Genomic DNA, 17,325 nt, shown 5'->3' on the forward strand with positions numbered 1-17,325 from the left:
ACCTAGCATGGTGCTAGGTGGAGCTAGAGGACACACCTCACTTGCTTGAGAGGAACTCGAAGCTTGTGTGGGAGACAACTGTGTAAACAGAAAATTATGGTTCACCATCCTAAATGTTGCAGACATTGAGAAGGAGGCAGTGGCTTCACATCCTTGAGCTCTGGGTGTTCAAAGAGCAGCCTTAGACACTAGCCATGGAGGTGGGCTTAGGCAGGTACCCATGGGGTTTGAGGGAGGAATCAAAAGAGGAGGACGGGTGGGTGTCCAGTGTGGAGGCGAGAAGAAGAGTGAGCCCACTGAAGCAGTTTGACCCACCGTAGTAGTTTCCTATTGCTGCTGTAACACATTGCCACAAACTTACTGGCTTAAAACAACACAAACTTCTAATCTTACAGTTCTGGAAGGGGAAGTCTGTCAGGGTCTCACTGGGCTAAATATGGTGTCTGCAGGGCAGCGGTCCACTGTGGAGGCTCTAGGGGAGAGTTTCTTTGCCTTTCCCAGCCTCTAGAGGCTGACCGAATTCCTTCGCTCATAGCTCCCTTCCATCTTCAAAGTCAGCAACGGCGGGTCACGTCCTCCTCAGATTGCATCACTCTGACCTCCTGGCCCCTGCCCCAATTTTGTGGACCCCTGCAATTACATTGGGCCCGCCTGGATAATCCAGGATGCTCTCCCTATTTTAAGGTCAACTGATTAGCAATTTAATTCCATCTGCAGCTTAATTCCCCTTCACCATGTAACCTAACATAGCCATAGGTTCTGGGGATTATGATGTGGACATCTCGGGGGAGGTGTTATTCTGTCTACCACACCCACTTAACCAGCAGGGTGAGGTCTCGGCCTGAAAATGAACATTGGGCAACGCAGGGAAACTACGTTATCCTTTTACTATATCTACCTGGAATGGTGGGGGGAAAAGCCTTTTAAAATTAGGCACAGGAATTAAAAATCATAATGATAAATAAATGCAGGCAGGGAACTTGTTGGAGAAGAAAAGCAGAATAAGATCAGAAGTCTCTGTGCGTGGGGGTGGGAGTCAAACGGAGGAATTGAAGTGAATGAGGAACAAACAGACACAGTTTGCTTATTTCAGGCTTATAACTGGAGTCATCTGAGAAGTGGTGGCAGTCTGAGAGGAGGGTCATGGAGCAGGGCCATGGAAGAAACACAATCCCCGTAGTATCTCAGGCATACTCAGGATGGCAAGGAAACATCTACCAGGGCTAGTCTGAAGCTAGAGGAACGTTCTGGAGGTCACACCTCTGTGGTCTTTGTGAGTGAGCCCTGAACCCTGAGTCAGGAGGTCTCAGGTCTAGTCTAGTTTTTTACTACCTTGAGCAAGCCATGTCACATATTGTTCTCAGTCCTTTCATCAGTAAATGCAGGACTGTTCTACATGACAGCCAAGGCTCTGTTTGAATGGGCCCGGTATCCACATGCATTTCAGCGCCCTCGGGGCCTCCGGGACACTGGTTATCATGGCCCTTGGCCGGCACACACCAGGATTGCAGGGCTGTACGGAGGACGTGACAGAGTTCCCGGCTCCCGTTAGAGCCTGTTCTGTGGAAGGAACCCCTTGGACATTGCTTTCCTTCTGGGCTTCAGTTCTTAGAGCCGTTGCTCTTTGTAGCCCACTCAGCTCTGTCACATGAGCCCTTGTCCGCAGCTGGATCACTGTTGTGGGGCGTACGAGCTTTGACAAGGGTGGGGGACAATATGCAGTCATACTGGCCCAAAGGGGACTGAAACAAAGCACCTCTCAGCCAGGCCCCCCTGTTACCCCACAGCTGCTTTACTGGGCTGCCCATCGTCACAGCCATGGCCTTGAACTTTGTTCCTCTTCAGGGAATGGCAAGCCCTTAAAGCCCGGGCATCAGCGTTGGGAGATGGGGGCTAGGTCAGAGCTGGGCTCTTGAGGCTAAGCCAGTGGTGGTTTCTGGGCCCGAGGGAGGACGGCAGGGGTGCTGTGCTCCATGGCATCGCCTCTGGAGACGGGGTCGCTCAGGAGAAGAGCGCTGAGAGCCAGGCTGTGGCTCAGTTGAGGGAGACGTGGTATGGACTTTTACCACACAAGTTTATTTAAATAAAAGTGAACACGTATGCAGGCTGGGTGGCCCGAGGGGCAGGGGTTGGGGAGGCGGGCAGAGGGGAGGCAGACGTACAGGAGGGTCCAGGCAGAGAATGTGTGGTATGAACCAAGCTGCAGGGGGAGTGGCTGGGGGCCTCGGGGCAGTGCTGGGCTTCGGTGCTGGGGTCAGGGGGCCGAGGGTGGGCAAGCCTGGTGCCAGGAGGTCATTTTCATCCCTCACGTGCTCCCCTCGCTCTCCCTGACCACCGGGGCCTAAGGCACCCCCTCCTCAGTCACCCTATCCCTCTCCTGACATCAGCCTTTCCCTCAACTACTGGGAAGTCAAAAGACAAAATAAATAAGAATCGGTGAGTCCTGCCACAGCCCTGGCAACGGGGAAGGGAGGCCAAGCCAGACACGCTGCCCCAGAGCCCGTGCTGTCAGCCCTGGGAAAAGAACAGGTAAAGTGCAAGGAAAATCCAGTAAGTAAAAATATACCAATGACTTTGTCAAATATACAGCTGCTGGCTGTCAGGGGAGCAGGCGGCTGGCTGGGGTGGGTGGCAGCAGCCCCCTGGGAAGTGTTGGCCGACACAGCACAGAGACCACGGAAATAAATAGGGGTGGGGAGTGGGCAGGGATCCCGCCCAACTGGGCCTCTGCCACAGGAGGAGGGGCCCTTACCTGCTCACCTGCCCCCCACCCCCAAGCCCTGCTCGCCAGGCTCCCCAGGGCCACGGCACTGACACAAAGCACCCGGCCAGCTGGCTGTCAGGGAAGGATTATAATGTGGGCATGGGAGCGGGGTGAGGGGCACGGCAGCCGTGCAGTCAGCCAGGGCTGGAGCCGCCCTCAGTACTCGTCCTGGTCTTCCTGTTGGTGTTCCTCGATCTCATCGTCCTCCGGGGGTGCAAATCCTTCCTGGAGGGTGGAAGGGAGAGAGGAGGTGAGCCAGGCAGGCAGGCTGAGGGTGCGGACTCCTGAGGGTAGCTTGGGAGCCAGGGCCCAGGTTCCTGTCCTACTTGCCCTGCTCACGCCCTGGGAGACCTTGGGCTGGTGACTTCGGCTGGCTGCCCTCATCGGCCCACGTTCTCCAAGGCCCCTTCGGGCGTGAGGGCCCGGCGGGAGTGCGGGAGGCTCAGCAGGCACTGGCGGGACTCACCTCGGTGGCGTAGAGAATGCCGATGATGCCCGAGATGACGGGGCTGTTCTCGCTTTCGTGTTCCTGGCAGATGAGCTCAATGTCCCGGAGTTTGCTGAAGTAGAAGTCGCGCTCCTTCTCCAGCCCATCCACTGTCAGCTTCAAATCCAATAGCTGCTCGGGGAGAAGGTGGTGTTCAAGCCAGAGACCACCGCCTCGGACTCCCTTCCCGCCCTGACGCCCCGGGGGCCTGGCTTTTGTGGCGGGGCTTTCTCGGCTGCCAGTGTCCACGCCACTCACCTGCTGGTTGAGTTCAAGAATCTGGGCATCGGTCTCATGGCCACCATTTCGGGCTGATGGAGGATTCTTCCGGAGGATGCAGGGTGGAGCCACGTTGCTCAGCCGGCCAGAGGTCTGCATGTTTTTGGGGCCTGTGGGGGACGTCCTCTGTGGAACTGCCCAGAGGAGAAAAGTCAGATCGGGGCTGTGTGAGCCCACAGCTCACGTGGCACGAGACAGCCTGGTGTGACTGCGGGGCAGGCCCATGCGAAAGGCAGGCACTCTCGCCCTCCCCACCTCTCCCTCTCAGGATGGGCATCTACATCTAGGCCTCAAGCCACGGCCACACGTGACACCACAGCAGCGGGGCAGCCCTCTGGCAGGCCTGGGAGAGCAGGGGCTACAGGGAACTACAGGAAGTGTAAGGTGTAGGCAGGGAGGAGAGCTGGCCTGAGGGGGAGAGGAGGGAACTGGGATGGCGAATTTGGGGAGTGGGGCTGGAGGGTTGAGGGCCCCCTTGCACTGACGGCCGGGGCCTGGGGAAAAGCAGCTGGCACAGGGTCTCGCTGGGTCTTTGCTAACTGATACCCCAGCCCGCAGCCATCCTCCCCGGGGGTGCCTTCTGGAGGAGACCACAGAAGCCTGCCCCTGCCCCTCTGGGCTCCCTGCCTCAGGATGGTCTCTGGGCCCTCTGCTGGGCCTGATTCAGGGACCCCACTCCTCCCCTGCACACCCGGCATGCTGTGGCCACTCATTGTCCAGCTACGGCGGCTCCCAGGACAGAGCTTCTGATGCAAAGCAAGCAGAGGAGTGGGGGCAGCCCCAGGCGGGCAGCAGCACACACAGAGGAGCCGCTCTGCTATGACGGGTTCAGACGCGTGCGGGGCTGCGCCTCTGCTCTCACCAACCTTCCCATCCCCCAAAGGCCCTGTTGCTTTTTCCCCTTCTCCTCTGGAACCCAGACAAAGCCTCGTTTCCAGAGACTCATCTCTTGAGGACTTAGGGCTGTGGGATTTTGGAAATGGGGGAAGATATGGTCAAGCTTGGCCAACTCCCATCCCCGGGGAGTCAAGTGGGCAGGGGGCAAGAAGTGTCTGTAGTGCCGGCCCAGGCTCTTGGCCTGGATGGACCTGGACAGAGGGACCAAGCCAGGGGCTGCCCCATCATCTTGAGGCAGAGGAGTTGGCTCGGGCTACAGAGGGAAGTGCCCCGGGGCCTCCCATCACCAGCTGCCACCTTGGCCGGTGCCGGCGGCTCTCCTTTTGTAGCAGTCTCTGGAGCCCTCTCCTCCCTACTGTGACTCCCCCTGGTCTAAGCGGGCAGCAGGCGGCGTCATCTGAACTCCGTGATAACAGTCTCCTCTAGGCTGGCAGGGCCGGGCCGGTGGCCCAGGGGCCGCTCCTGGCTGTAGCGCCCTTCCGGCCCGGCCCCCCACACTCCCTCCCCCAGCTCGGGCACATTACCTGCTGTGCCAATGAGTTTCTTGGATTTGTTGAAGATCTGATCACCTGGATTAGGAGGTGGTGCTACGTCCTGGCCCTGCCGCGCCAGCAGAGGGTTGTAATCCTTTCCATCATAGTTTGCGTCAAAGAATTTCTTAAACCACTGAATAAACTCAAAATTATCTTGGAATTTTCCTTTCACTAACTTCTCTACAGGAATGATCTGAAATAGACCACATAAGCAGAGAACTTTAACCTCCCGCTGCTGCAGGGCTGCCTTTCTCTGTGAGAGGGCCACTGCTCTCAGGAAAGCCAGCCCCTGGGCTGCAGCATCCTCCACCTTCTCCACCTGGCCCCCCTCCCGTGCCACCAGGGCAGATGGGTAGGCGGCAGCCCCTTTCCTCCAGGCACAGGAGGAAGTGTGTGGGGAGACATCCCTTGGTGCTGGGCCTGCATGTGGGGCGAGGGCTGCTGGAACCAGGGTCCTGGGCCGTTGAGGCAGTCGGGTGAGCCAAGAGACCTTTCCTGGGCCTTACGGAGGAGGAACTTAATAGGACCAATATACGAGGCTCAAGTGATGGGGTGTAGGGTCCAGAGAGGAGAAAGGGACGGGAATGTCATCGGGATGGGAGGTCAAAGTTGTGGGGTTTTCCACTGAGCCTGGAGCTGGGGGAACATTCCCCCTGGAGAGTCGGGGTGGAGAGAGGCGCGAGAACTGGATGGACCCCAACAGCCCCTGCTGCCCTGGCTGGCGGGCCATCTTCTTTCCCAGGGTCACACAGCTCCTCGGGGCCCCTCAGAGCGCAGGCACCTACTTTATCAACACCCATCTTCTTGAATGCTGCTTGCAGCACCTTGAAGTTGTGAATATATTCATGCTCTAGCTTGGCCTGGAACTTCACCTTCCTCAAGTGCACACAGCCAGGGAAGAGCATGTCCATGAACTGGCAGTAAGCGGCCCCTGTGGAGAAACACAAGATGCTCGTTTTCACCTCCCCAGGCCAACTGGGGCTACTCCCCCAAACCTCTCCGTCTCCTCTTCTCTCTCTCTGTTCCCAGAGCCGGGGCCAGACTTCCCAAGAGTGAGAGCAATTACCATACAGTGATGCAAATATGTACCAGCACCATATCAAACACTGCATGCATGGGCTTTAATCCTAACAGCAGCTCTGGTTAGATAGCTGATGTCATCTCCATTCATGGATGGAAAAACTGAAACCTAGAGAGGTGTGGTGACTTGTCCAGGGTTGCACTACAAGAAGAGCTGAGATTTGGACCCTCCCCCCGCTGAAGTGGCTAGGCTGGACCTGGTGCACGTGACCTCTGGCTTCACTGCCTGTCCCCACTGCTGCTCCCCTTCTGCAGCCCTTTACTGTGGCTCTCCTGCTCTTCGCTTTTTTTTTTTTTAACACAGTAAACTAACCTCTCCTTAGGAAGCTGTGGGTTGTTTTTTTAAAAAAAATAAATTTATTTATTTAATTTATTTATTTTTGGCTGCATTGGGTCTTTGTTGGTATGTGCAGGCTTTCTCTAGTTGCGGTGAGCAGGGGCTACTCTTTGTTGCAGTGCACGGGCTTCTCATTGCGGTGGCTTCTCTTGTTGCGGAGCATGGGCTCTAGGTGCACAGGCTTCAGTAGCTGTGGCACATGGGCTCCGTAGTTGAGGCTCGCAGGCTCTAGAGTGCAGGCGCAGTAGTTGTGGTGCACGGGCTTAGCTGCTCCATGGCATGTGGGACCTTCCCGGCCAGGGCTCCAACCCGTGTCCCCCTGCATTGGCAGGCGGATTCTTAACCGCTGTGCCACCAGGGAAGCCCCTGCTCTTTGCTTTTTACTCTTTCCATCCCACGTAGACCCCTATTTCCTTACTCCAACTCCAAACACTTTGGCTAGTTGAGGGCTCTGCAGCACTCCTCCTTAATCCCAGTTACAAGCTCCGCTGTCCGCTGTGGCTGTTCTGCCTCCTGCCTACTCCCCTTTGTCCCCCCAGCAGGGCCCACTTCCCCCCGATTCCCAGCCTCCCACCTGAGCAGAGCTGCTCTATCTTGGTATAGTTGAGGTGCAGGGAGTCATTGACCCATGCGAGCATATCATGGCGACTCAGATTCTCACTGGTCACAGATGTGGAGTACACATTGACGGCCATACCCCAGCTGTAAAGAAAGAAGAAAGGCAAGGTAAGACCCTGGGGGCCTTGTGCTGTTCTTGAGCCCGAAGGAGGGGGAGCTGGAGGGTCTCTGGGGAAACGAGAAGCATCTTCCTCCGGACCAGCAGTTTACCTCTTGGAGAAGGGGTACTCATTCACTCTTGAAACATTTGGTGAGTGTCCACTATATGCTAGACCTGCACTAAGAAGTGGTGAAGTCAGATGTGGTCTCTTGCCTCCAAGGAGTTTACAGACAGGCAAATCCCCACAGCAGGGAGTGACAGGGCAGGAAAAGCAGCACATGCAAAGTTCAGGGACGGCACAAAGAAGGGAGGGATCTCTTCTGCTTGACAGGGTCAGCGAAGGCTTCAGAGCAGCCTGAAAGGGGTACGAATTTTCTGAACATACAGGGGATGGGGTAGAAGGGCCGTGCAGGCCCCAGGACTATCAGGAACAAAGGCATGGCTTATTCCGGGACTCTGGGCTGTTCAGCAGGCCTGGGGAGCGGGTGTTTGTGTTGGGGTGTGGCGCAATGAGACTGGAAGGGGCTGGTAGCAACGGGCTTTGGTTACCATGAGGAGGAGTCTGGACCCTCTGTTTAAACAAGGGAAGCCATTAGAGGATTTTAAGCAGACAGTACTTGACCAGATTTGGGTTCTAGAAAGCTGACTAATCTTCGCCTCTGCTCCGACTTCATACCCTATAATCCCTGTGGCCTGCTGGCCGATCCACAGGCACCTGAATTCCGCTTATCCAGAAACTTCCCTCAATACATGCTTCTGCTCTTGTATTCGTTATCCCAGTGAATGTCACCACCAGGCACCCAGTCACCCGCTGGAAACCTGTGGGGTCGTCCAGACAGCCTTCTCCCCCTCATCCTCAGAGCCCATCATTCAGTGAGCCCGGCTCCTCTGCCTTCCCAGTGTGCCCTGCTCTTCGCCTCGCCTCCTGCTGCCTCGGGGTTTCTGCATCCATTCTCTCCAGTCAAGGCTAGCAGAAGCCTCCTAGGGGGCCTTCCAGCCCCCAGACACTCCCTCCCCCTAGTCCATCCCTGACACTGCTGCGGTCAGAATCTATGTGAAAGCAGCCCTGGCCACGCCCCCCCCCCCCCCCCCCCCCGGCCAGTGGGTGTAAGCGCCTCCTTACCCTCCCCCATCCCCACGCAGAGGTCAAGTGTCAGTTGTTATTACTGACTTGCACTGTTAAGAGAGAGTGAAATATTTCTTGTGACTAGGTCTTTATCATAAATGGAGAAATAGGACTGCGTATTTCACCAATTGTGAGAGTACATATTTCTGGAGTGAAGAATATTTAGGTTTAATACGCAGATTGTCTCCCTGAAGGAAGAATACACCCAGCCCACTTCCGGGTCCCCTGTGGGCATCTGCTCTTATAATGTGACCCCCTCCCCATCACTTATGAAGCTCTTCAATGAGCCCTCCCTCTCCAGCCCTGTCTTCTACTTTGATCCCCCAACTGGGAGCCATGGGCAGCTCTCTACTCACCCTCTGCCTGACATGCAGCCACCACCCCCAAAGTCCACTCATTCTCTGCTCTAGAGGTTCTCAAACTGTGGTCCCTGGAGCAGCTTTGGTGCTCTATGGGCACCAGCTTGTTAGAAATTTCAAGTTAGAAATTCTAATTCTTGAGGCTCGCCCTAGATCTACTGAGTCAGAAACTGCACTTGCTTGACCAAGAGGGTCTAAAGGCACAGTTAAGTTAGAGAAGCTGCTTTAGAGAAGAGGCTCAGTTGGTATCTGCTAGGCTGTGCTCCCCCATGGCCTCACCCCAAGTATATATAATGGAACCTCGCTAGATGCACATTTAACTTCAATAAATTTTTTGAAGAAAAATCAAGAAACCCTCTTGTTTATTCTTAGTCCTTCCTCCTCTTAAAAATAGACCTTGTCCTTCATTGCCCAGGGAAAGGGAAGCCAGACAGAGCCAAAAAGCCAAGCGCAACAAAAATTATCATCTTGGGAGCTTCTAAGGACTCAGGAGCTGACAATTCCAGAGATTTCTGAGGGTAATTTTGACTGCACTTGAGTCCCCTCTTACACAGTGGTTTTGAGCCACCACCCTGTAACCTGACCCTTGCACTAACCACTGGACTTGCTGAAATGCCTGCCTCCCTCATCAGTTAGCATCTCAAAGCCAGTAGTGGTGTTTCTAGGCCTGTCACAGGCAAGGTATTCAGCAAATTTGTTGAATGACTAAGTGACACCTCCTCACCTTTTCTCCTCTTTCTGAACCATCTTTTATCACCTTCTGGCCGGGACCCACTCTCCCCTACTCAACCTTCTGGACTCAGCTTGGGCTCCATCTCCTCCAAGACACGTTCTTTGAGCCCCTGTGCAGGGAGACATGGCCTTCATCTGTGTCTCTCTGTCACCCTGAGCTTACTCAATCATGGCGTTGATCACATTCTCTTGTCTGTCCCTTCCACCTGACTGTAAACTCAATGGCCAGGCTGTTTCATTCACTTTGGGGTTCTAGATCAATTCTCAGTGAATGACAATCACAGAGACTAGAGTTAGGAGAGTGCTTCTTAATTTCCAGGGAACTCACCTAAAGTAACCTCAGCAGGCGTGGCAGGAGCGCCTAGACACCAGACTTGATTAGACAGGCAGATGGGTAGGGTCAACGCAAGTGCATTGTATTTTGATGAGTATTTAGTTAGGGACTCTGAGAAATAGAAAGATTTGCCCTTGTCGTCAAGGAGTTTATAGTCTCACTGGGGAGACCAACACACAGGAGAACAGTATAACCAAATGCCCCAAAGTGTGGTGAAAACGGTAGGTGCTACAGAAAGTCAGGAAGGAGAGAGCATGCACAGCTGGAGAATGGATTTGAACGGCCCCAATAAGAATGGTCAGAACCTGCCAGGCCTTCGGGGGTCTGCAGAGGCCTGTGGGATCTCAGTGCAGAGGGGACAAGCCATTCTGGATACTGGCCTACCACAGGCTTTGGGACTCATTTCTCCATGAGGTCTTGGGGGCTGCTCTGTCCCTGTACTCCTGGGGTACAGAGTCTGGGCTGGTCAGGGGTGGTTCTGGGAGGTGTAGGGCGGTCTTAGGTTGGCCCTGGGAATTCCTGAGCCACTTTAGGGATTTTTTTCCTGTTTACTGTGTATGAGTTTCAAATGCTGATTATTGAAGAAAAGCAGAGGCACTGGTCCTAGTCTAAACTAATCCTCCAGTTTTTGACTGAAATCATTTGAGCTTCAAGGGTCTTCTAACCTGAGGGCAGCCTTCCTGTGGTTCCCTAGCCTCTCTAAATATTATATATAACCACATCATGTATATTATTACATAGTATATATGCAATTATATATAACACACTATATAAATATACATTAATATATATTTATATATAACGTAGTACATATTCATATATAGTATGTATAACTATATATGATACACTACATATGATATATACCAATCTATTTATATAAAATGTATAGTATAGTTGGCTCTCAGTGTCCATGGGAGATTTGTTCCAGGACCACCGTGGATAGCAAACTCTGTGGATGCTCGAGTCCCTTATGTAAAATGGCATGGTATTTGCAAATAACCTATGCACATCCTCCTGTATACTTTAAGTCATCTCTAGAGTATTTATAATACCTAATACAATGTAAACACTATGTAAATAGCTGCTGGTTCATGGCAAATTCAAGTTTTACTTTTTGGAACTTTCTGGAATTTTTTTTCAAACATTTTCCATCTATGGTTGGTTGAATTCATGACTATGGAACCCATGAATACGGAGGGCTGACTGTATAATATATTTAGTGTTCTATCTATATATATGTGTGTGTATAGCTATATATTTTATAGTTATTTTATTTTATATCTATATAATTTAAAAACTCCTCCTGGTGCACAACAAGGTATTAGAACCAAAGTCCTCATCTGATGCATGTGCTTGGCTGGGATTGCCTGGCCTGCATTGCAATGGCACAGGCTGGGATATTGGGGTGTTTTGTGGCCTCCCTGGGGTACAGCGTTGGCTATTTTCCTCCTTGGTAAGGATGAAAAATCTCCAGTCTCCCTTCCAGAACACAACTAAAGACCTTGCTATCAGGGCCCTAAGAGTCACCAAAAGCTACATAGGTACTCGAAAAATGCCCAAATCTTCTCAGCTTGGCCAGAAATTCCCAGCTCTGTCCGTGCCTGATGATGGAAGGGCATTTTCCACACCTTTGATTAGTCTGAACCTAGGGTCCCCGAAGAGCCAACAGTGCCTGTAAGGAGAAAGCTGGGAAAAAAAGGCTCCTCTCAGGGCCAAACCAGCAATTATGCTTTTTACCTCCTGTGGCGCTTTTGGGGAAGTGGGTGTGAGTGGGCAGTTGATAACGTGGGGCAGAGCTTTGTCTCCACTTGCGACTGGCTCTGGTTCTTTCAGGTGATGCTACCCTCTGGCCCAGCTGAGGTCCATGTTGGCTCAGGAGGACTCATCCAAGACACTTGGGGGTCTCTGCAAGGATTCTCAGTCACACTTGCTGGGGCGGGGGGCGGTCACGAAGAAACCAGCCTCCTAGTTCCCCTATTCCTCATCATGGTGGGGAGGGCAGAATGCCCTTTTAATTCTTCTCTCCCAGATTTGGCCCTATAAATACAACTAAATTATGGCCAGCAGGTGGCACCCAGGTCCTGGGCAAAGACTCCTTTAAAAGTTTCTCCCATCCCCAAATCCCTCTCTCCCTAGCTCAGTTTAGAAAAAGAAGAGCCCCTAACTTTGACCTTGTCCCTCAAAGGGGAAGCCTGGTTTGGTCAAAACCTGGTGGTGTCAGGGCACGGGCTTGAGTGGAGTCCTTGTTCCCGACCCAGGTGTCCTCTGAGAACTGAACCAGCTGGAGTGGCCTAGGGCACTAGGCCCACTCTAAGATTCTGGACTCAACTAAACCAACCTCCCGCTTCCCCAAAGCCATAAGTTAAACTCATCGATGGGTCCAACTTCTGATGACTTACTGTATCGGGGGTTGACTCGGGCCTCGATTCAAATCAGAGCGGCTTCTGGGGGTGGAGGAGGCATATAAAGCATTGGCCCAGGCATCTAGCCCTAAGTGGGCCAGTTGCCTCCAAATCCAGCAGAGACCATGTCTGAGACAACTCTTAAAGGGCTGCTTCACCTCCCCTGAGAGAATGGTAGGCAACCACCCAGAGGAGGCAGGCTCTGTTCCAAGGGCTACAATAGCAGGGTCTTCCAACCCCGTCCCTGGGACACTTCCTTTCCTTTCTCTTAATGCTCAGCGGCCTAAATCAGAGCAAGTCATCCTGCACTAGAGCTGTGCAAAATCAAGTCGCTCTTCCTTCCCTGGTGCCGTGGTGTGGGAGGAGCGAAGGGTCTGGGTGCAGATGGCCTGGGTTCATGCTCTGGCCTTGCCAGTGGTTGATCTGGAGTCTGAGCAAGTGGCTGCATCCAGAGCCTTCATCTCCTCATATTCGAAACTGAGATGATAACTAAGGCTTTTGGGAGACAAATGCTATAATCCGCGAGAGCAGCATTCATGGTGGGAACTTCAACCACCACGGCAGACCAGGAGACAAGCTATCGGAAGGGGGGCAGGCCTGAGTGTACCCCTCCCGTGCACGTCCCCACTGAGGGGGAACGACCATCGCCTGCGGGGGGCAGGTAGAGTCGAGTCTCAGGGACGCGCAGAATGAGAGTCTGCACGAGAGAGGACAGAGACACAGATGTTGAACCTTGGCAGGTTTGTTCTGGACATTGTTAGGTAGACGTGCTGGTGGGAAGGTTAGAGTATTAAATGAGCAGTCTGTCGAAAAGGCATGGAAATAAAACTGGTGGATTGGCTGTGGTGGGGGAGGGGCTCTGAGAGCAGAGGAGGGCTGGGCCTGGGGTTGAGGGAAAGTAGGCTGAATAGACTCCAGTTTCAGAGGAGGGGAGCACATGCCACTTGGCCAGATGACAGCTGTCAGCCACACGGGCTGAAGAAACATCATTTGAAAGGAAGATAAAGTGACATGGCTTGAATGTGCCCCCCAAGACCAGAACTGCTTTTGAAGCATGAAGGATCAGTAAGGAGACACCAGGCCCACTAGTGCCACAGACACAAACGTTCTTTTCCCCACATGTCCCAGCAGCCGCTGCAGTCCCCCTCTCTCTTTATGTTCAGGCCGCAGATGGGCCAGCAATCCCCTCCCCGGCGGTGTGCACAGAGCTGGACTGAGAGCCAGTCTGACTGGGGCATCCTCCCAACAGGTACCGAGTTCTGTTCTCAGATCCACCCCGAAGCCCTGCTCTGAGGAGTCCGGCAGCTATATCGCCATGTTATATAGTTTCTCTTTTCCTTGCATCAGAGGAAGAGGTGTTTTTCAATCTCTTGCTGGGCATCCAGGGGCTTCATGCTCATCCATGTGCCGCATCTGGTTGTGTGTGGCCAGCAGGTGCAGCCAGCTTTCTACTCTCCCGCTCCTTGGGGTCAACAGATAGGGAATGTGGCCAGAAAACCACACTTTCTGAGCCCACCTGCCACCTGAAACCCCACACTGCAGTTCAGCCTCTCCCATTCATTCGTTCATTCAGCAATATTTTATTGCGTCTGGGGTCCTGAGCCAGTACTAATTAAGGAAAGAAATGGGCACCAGAGCTCCAGCATAGCTGCCAGAGGGTCACAACCAAAAGCCACGCCTGCCCCTGCTCTCCCCCTGCTCAGAACCCTGATCGGAACTCTGTGGGGAGCTTTCCAGGGTGCTGGGAAGAACAGGAGTCAGACACATCAGTCATCCTCTGCCTGTCATGAAGGTTGTTCAGCCCCCAAAGTGGAGAGAGGATTAACCTCTGGTTCCCACCGACGGGGTCCCTCATTAACCCCACAGCAATCCCACGCTCAAGAGAATCATTCTGATTCTTCAGGCTTGAAAAGTGAGGCTTGGATACTTCCAACTACTTGCTCAAAGTCTCACAGGCAGCTGGTGGCTGAGCCCATGGCCAAGCCACATGTTCTACCATTAAGCCTCGCTTCCCCGCACTGCACAGCTCCAGGAGCCTGCTGCTGGTAGCCTTGTTTTGATGGCAGCTCCCATCGTGGAAGTTTGTTGACTTAAAAAGTAGGTGTTTGTGGAACTTAAAGATGTCCAGTAGAGAACCTTTGGAAAGAAAGGTTTAACCTTCTACCTGCCCACCGACACGGATCCTACTAAAAACGGATTAATTTTAGCAAGTGAGGAGTTCTGTTTACTCCCCTCCCGGGTTTCCATGAACCCTCTGAGTTATGACCAGATAGAGCAATCTGGCCAGGACTCCCCAGAGGACTCCTTCCCCGGGACAGCAGCTACAAGGGGGCATGGCAGCATTACCCAGATCTGCCTCTTCAGAGTTTAGATCGTGTTCAGCAGGACACGTTCAGGACTCCAGTGGCTGGGACCTCAGCGGGGTTCAGGATCTTAGGGAAGAGCGACATGACCTAAAAGTGTCGTGAGAAAAGAATCCTGGAGAAGCTCCAGTCCCTACCTGAACTTACACCGTCCAGATCCCTGTCCTAGACCTGCTGGAGTAGGTGTGCGCTGGTTCCCCACCAGCCGCGGAACTACTCCACCTGCCCCATCTCCACTTTTTAAATGCAGCTTTGTGGTCTGAACCTCCCCGTGAGTCAGGGCTTTGGTCAGCCATGAGAAGAAGGTGATTGGCTGCGTCTGCCAGGGCTTTGTGACCCGCCGGCAGGGCTCTTCCAGTCTCTCAGAACCATTCATCCCTCCCTGCACATATTGCCCCCATGCAACCCCAGAATAATTAATCTGGATGTGTGACCCAGCAGGGCAAGGAGTAACAATTTTGCAGATTTTCCCAACAGGTGACTTCAGCCCCCCTGGGCCCGGGCAGGAAGGGGTAGCCCAGTGACAACGGGCATAGCCCCGTGTCAGGAGTGGGAAACGTTTTGGCAAGCTCCTCAGAGTTCTCTCTCCTCTGATCCCACAGCATCTGTTCCAGTTTTCCTGGCCGGTAGGATGCATCTACAAAGCAGAATATATGGGAAATCTGGAGTTGGGGAAGGATCGTGGTTAGAGGCCCAGCTTCAGGAAGCCCAGATGGCAGTCCCCAGGCAGAAGGGGCAGAAAAAGCACAGTTCTGTAGTCTGTCTCCCTCTCAGACTGGTGTTCTACAGTCTCGGAGGCCTGAAGCTGGATGTGTGTTGGGCGCCTGCTTCTCCAACAGGTGCCCCTGGATTCTCAGTGTCTGCCTCAGCCATGCTGGTAACGCTGACCGAGTACTTGCTGTGTGCCGGCCTCTGCTCAGCGCTTTGTATGCATGACTCACCTAGTCCTCGTAACAGCTCTATGAAATGCGGACTGTTTTGTCCCCTTTTTATAGATGAGGGGACTGAGGCCCAAAGTCAAGCAGCTAGGAGATGTTAGAGCGAGGATTTAAAGCCAAGTTGTCTGACTGGAGATCTGGTATTCTTCAAGGAGCCTGCTTGAGGCATGCCCAACACCCCCTGCAGGACCAAAAGACCTGGTGTTTCCCTCACAGCCGTTGGGCGCAGAGGGTAGAGACCTGGGAACTGCAGGGAGTTCTTCTAGGAACCAAAGAATTAGAGAAGACCAAGGGTCCCCGAATTATTTTCAAGACATATTTGTGGAAGGCAGAGTTCCACTGAAGGCTTAAAAACAAAAAGCCAAAATTAGATTTAGGCCAGTGACAAGGTTATTAAATATTAGAATGTGAGCTTTCAGAGTTACGCAGCCTTATTTATGATTTAATAAGGAATATAATGCCTAGCTCTAAGTACAGTCCTAGGTATCTGGGAAGGAGCTGGATGGTCTCGAGAAGCTCTTCCCGGCCACAGGATGTGGAGATTTGGTCTTGAGGACCATGCTGGAAGCCGCAGGCTGCAGAATGGCCAGCAGCTGCACCTCTCCTGATGAGAGCTATAACTGCCTTTCCTGTTACCAGTGACTGCACCGTGAACCTTATGGTCCTAGCATAGGAAACGGTTTAGCAAATCACCAGACTAGACCTCCTCAACTGTTCTTTCCCTTGACCCCAGACCTGGTAGCAGGAGTCAAGACCCTGCAGAGCAGGCTGGTCCCAAACCCACGACCTCAGTCCGATCCTTGAATGGGGTTCCAGCTGATCTGGAGGATGACCTGCCACAACCCAGTCAGGAGCTGTTTCTTCCCACAGTCACCGTGTGCCAAAGACCATAGTGCTCTTTCTAATTTTGAGTCTTTTTCATTTTTATTTATTTATTTTTGGCTGCATTGGTTCTTCATTGCTGCACGTGGGCTTTCTCTAGTTGCTGTGAGCAGGGGCTACTCTTCGTTGCAGTGCGCGGGCTTCTCACTGCAGTGGCTTCTCTTGTTGCAGAGCACGGGCTCTAGGCACACGGGCTTCAGTAGTTGTGGCTCGCGGGCTCTAGAGCGCAGGCTCAGTAGTTGTGGTTCATGGGCTTAGTTGCTCTGCGGCATGTGGGATCTTCCCAGACCAGGGCTCGAACCCATGTCCCCTGCATTGGCAGGCAGATTCTCAACCGCTGCGCCACCAGGGAAGTCCCGGTTTTTCTTCTTCATATTTCTCTTTCCAAGCTACTGAAACATTGCTCTACTGTCACTCAGCAAGTGTTCACTGACCACTACCATAATGTGCTAAGCACCCCACAGGGCACCATGAGGACATGGGATGATTTTGAGTCATGGGTCTTCTCCTTAAGGAGCCTTCGTTTGGCTGAAGAAATAAGAGTAATTCATAAAATAAGAGATTTCCTTGTTTTATAGTTCCAAGAGAATATATGAAGTACTAACTTGTGCAAGGGTATTTGGCTTTTAAGTGCTCCAGGAGAGTGTAAAGGATGAGTGGGGCCTCAGTAGTTAGATGGCTTCTGGGGGTAGGTGGCACCTAACTTAGGCCTTTATAGATGACAGGACAACAGAAAGCAGTGAAGAGAATATGGAAAATTGGGGACTTGGGAAACATGTTTATTATTACTTTTATTTGAAAAATGAGCAGGAGACCAACGATTAAATCTTAGAGGAATGTTAGAGGATGCAATCAAGAGAGGAAATGGGAGGGACGTGGTGTCCCAGGAGCCAAGGGAGGGACCAATTTCAAGGAGGAGGTTACCTGCCCTGTTTAATGAAGTTACCAGGCCTTGGATAGAGAAATAGTCATTAGACTGTGCAAAAAGAAATGATGAAACTCTGAGTCGTTCTGTTGGAGTGTGAGGACAGAAGCTAGACCTGCAGACAATTCCAGAGTCCCGGATCATTTGCCCGAGAGGATGCTGAGGAGGG

At 52.8% G+C, this 17,325-nt stretch overlaps 1 protein-coding gene across 2 annotated transcripts in view; it reads right to left on the minus strand.

Annotated features, from left to right (window-relative positions):
* Nucleotides 1–2,055: 2,055 nt before the first annotated feature.
* MAPRE3 (microtubule associated protein RP/EB family member 3) overlaps nt 2,056–17,325 on the minus strand; it is a 47,617-nt gene continuing 32,347 nt past the window's right edge. The window contains exons 2-7 of one of the 2 annotated variants that reach the window (XM_060168685.1): nt 6,952–7,079; nt 5,746–5,891; nt 4,997–5,153; nt 3,510–3,664; nt 3,231–3,383; nt 2,056–2,989 (exon numbers count right to left, since the gene is read on the minus strand). In XM_060168685.1, the coding sequence (XP_060024668.1) occupies nt 2,921–2,989; nt 3,231–3,383; nt 3,510–3,664; nt 4,997–5,153; nt 5,746–5,891; nt 6,952–7,072 (801 nt within the window). In that variant the 5' untranslated portion in view covers nt 7,073–7,079 and the 3' untranslated portion in view covers nt 2,056–2,920. Of the gene's footprint in view, nt 2,990–3,230; nt 3,384–3,509; nt 3,665–4,951; nt 5,154–5,745; nt 5,892–6,951; nt 7,080–17,325 lie in introns of both variants that reach the window. The other variant, XM_060168684.1, reaches the window with a different exon arrangement.

This window comes from Lagenorhynchus albirostris, chromosome 13, assembly GCF_949774975.1.
Source record: "Lagenorhynchus albirostris chromosome 13, mLagAlb1.1, whole genome shotgun sequence".
NCBI lineage: Eukaryota > Metazoa > Chordata > Mammalia > Artiodactyla > Delphinidae > Lagenorhynchus > Lagenorhynchus albirostris.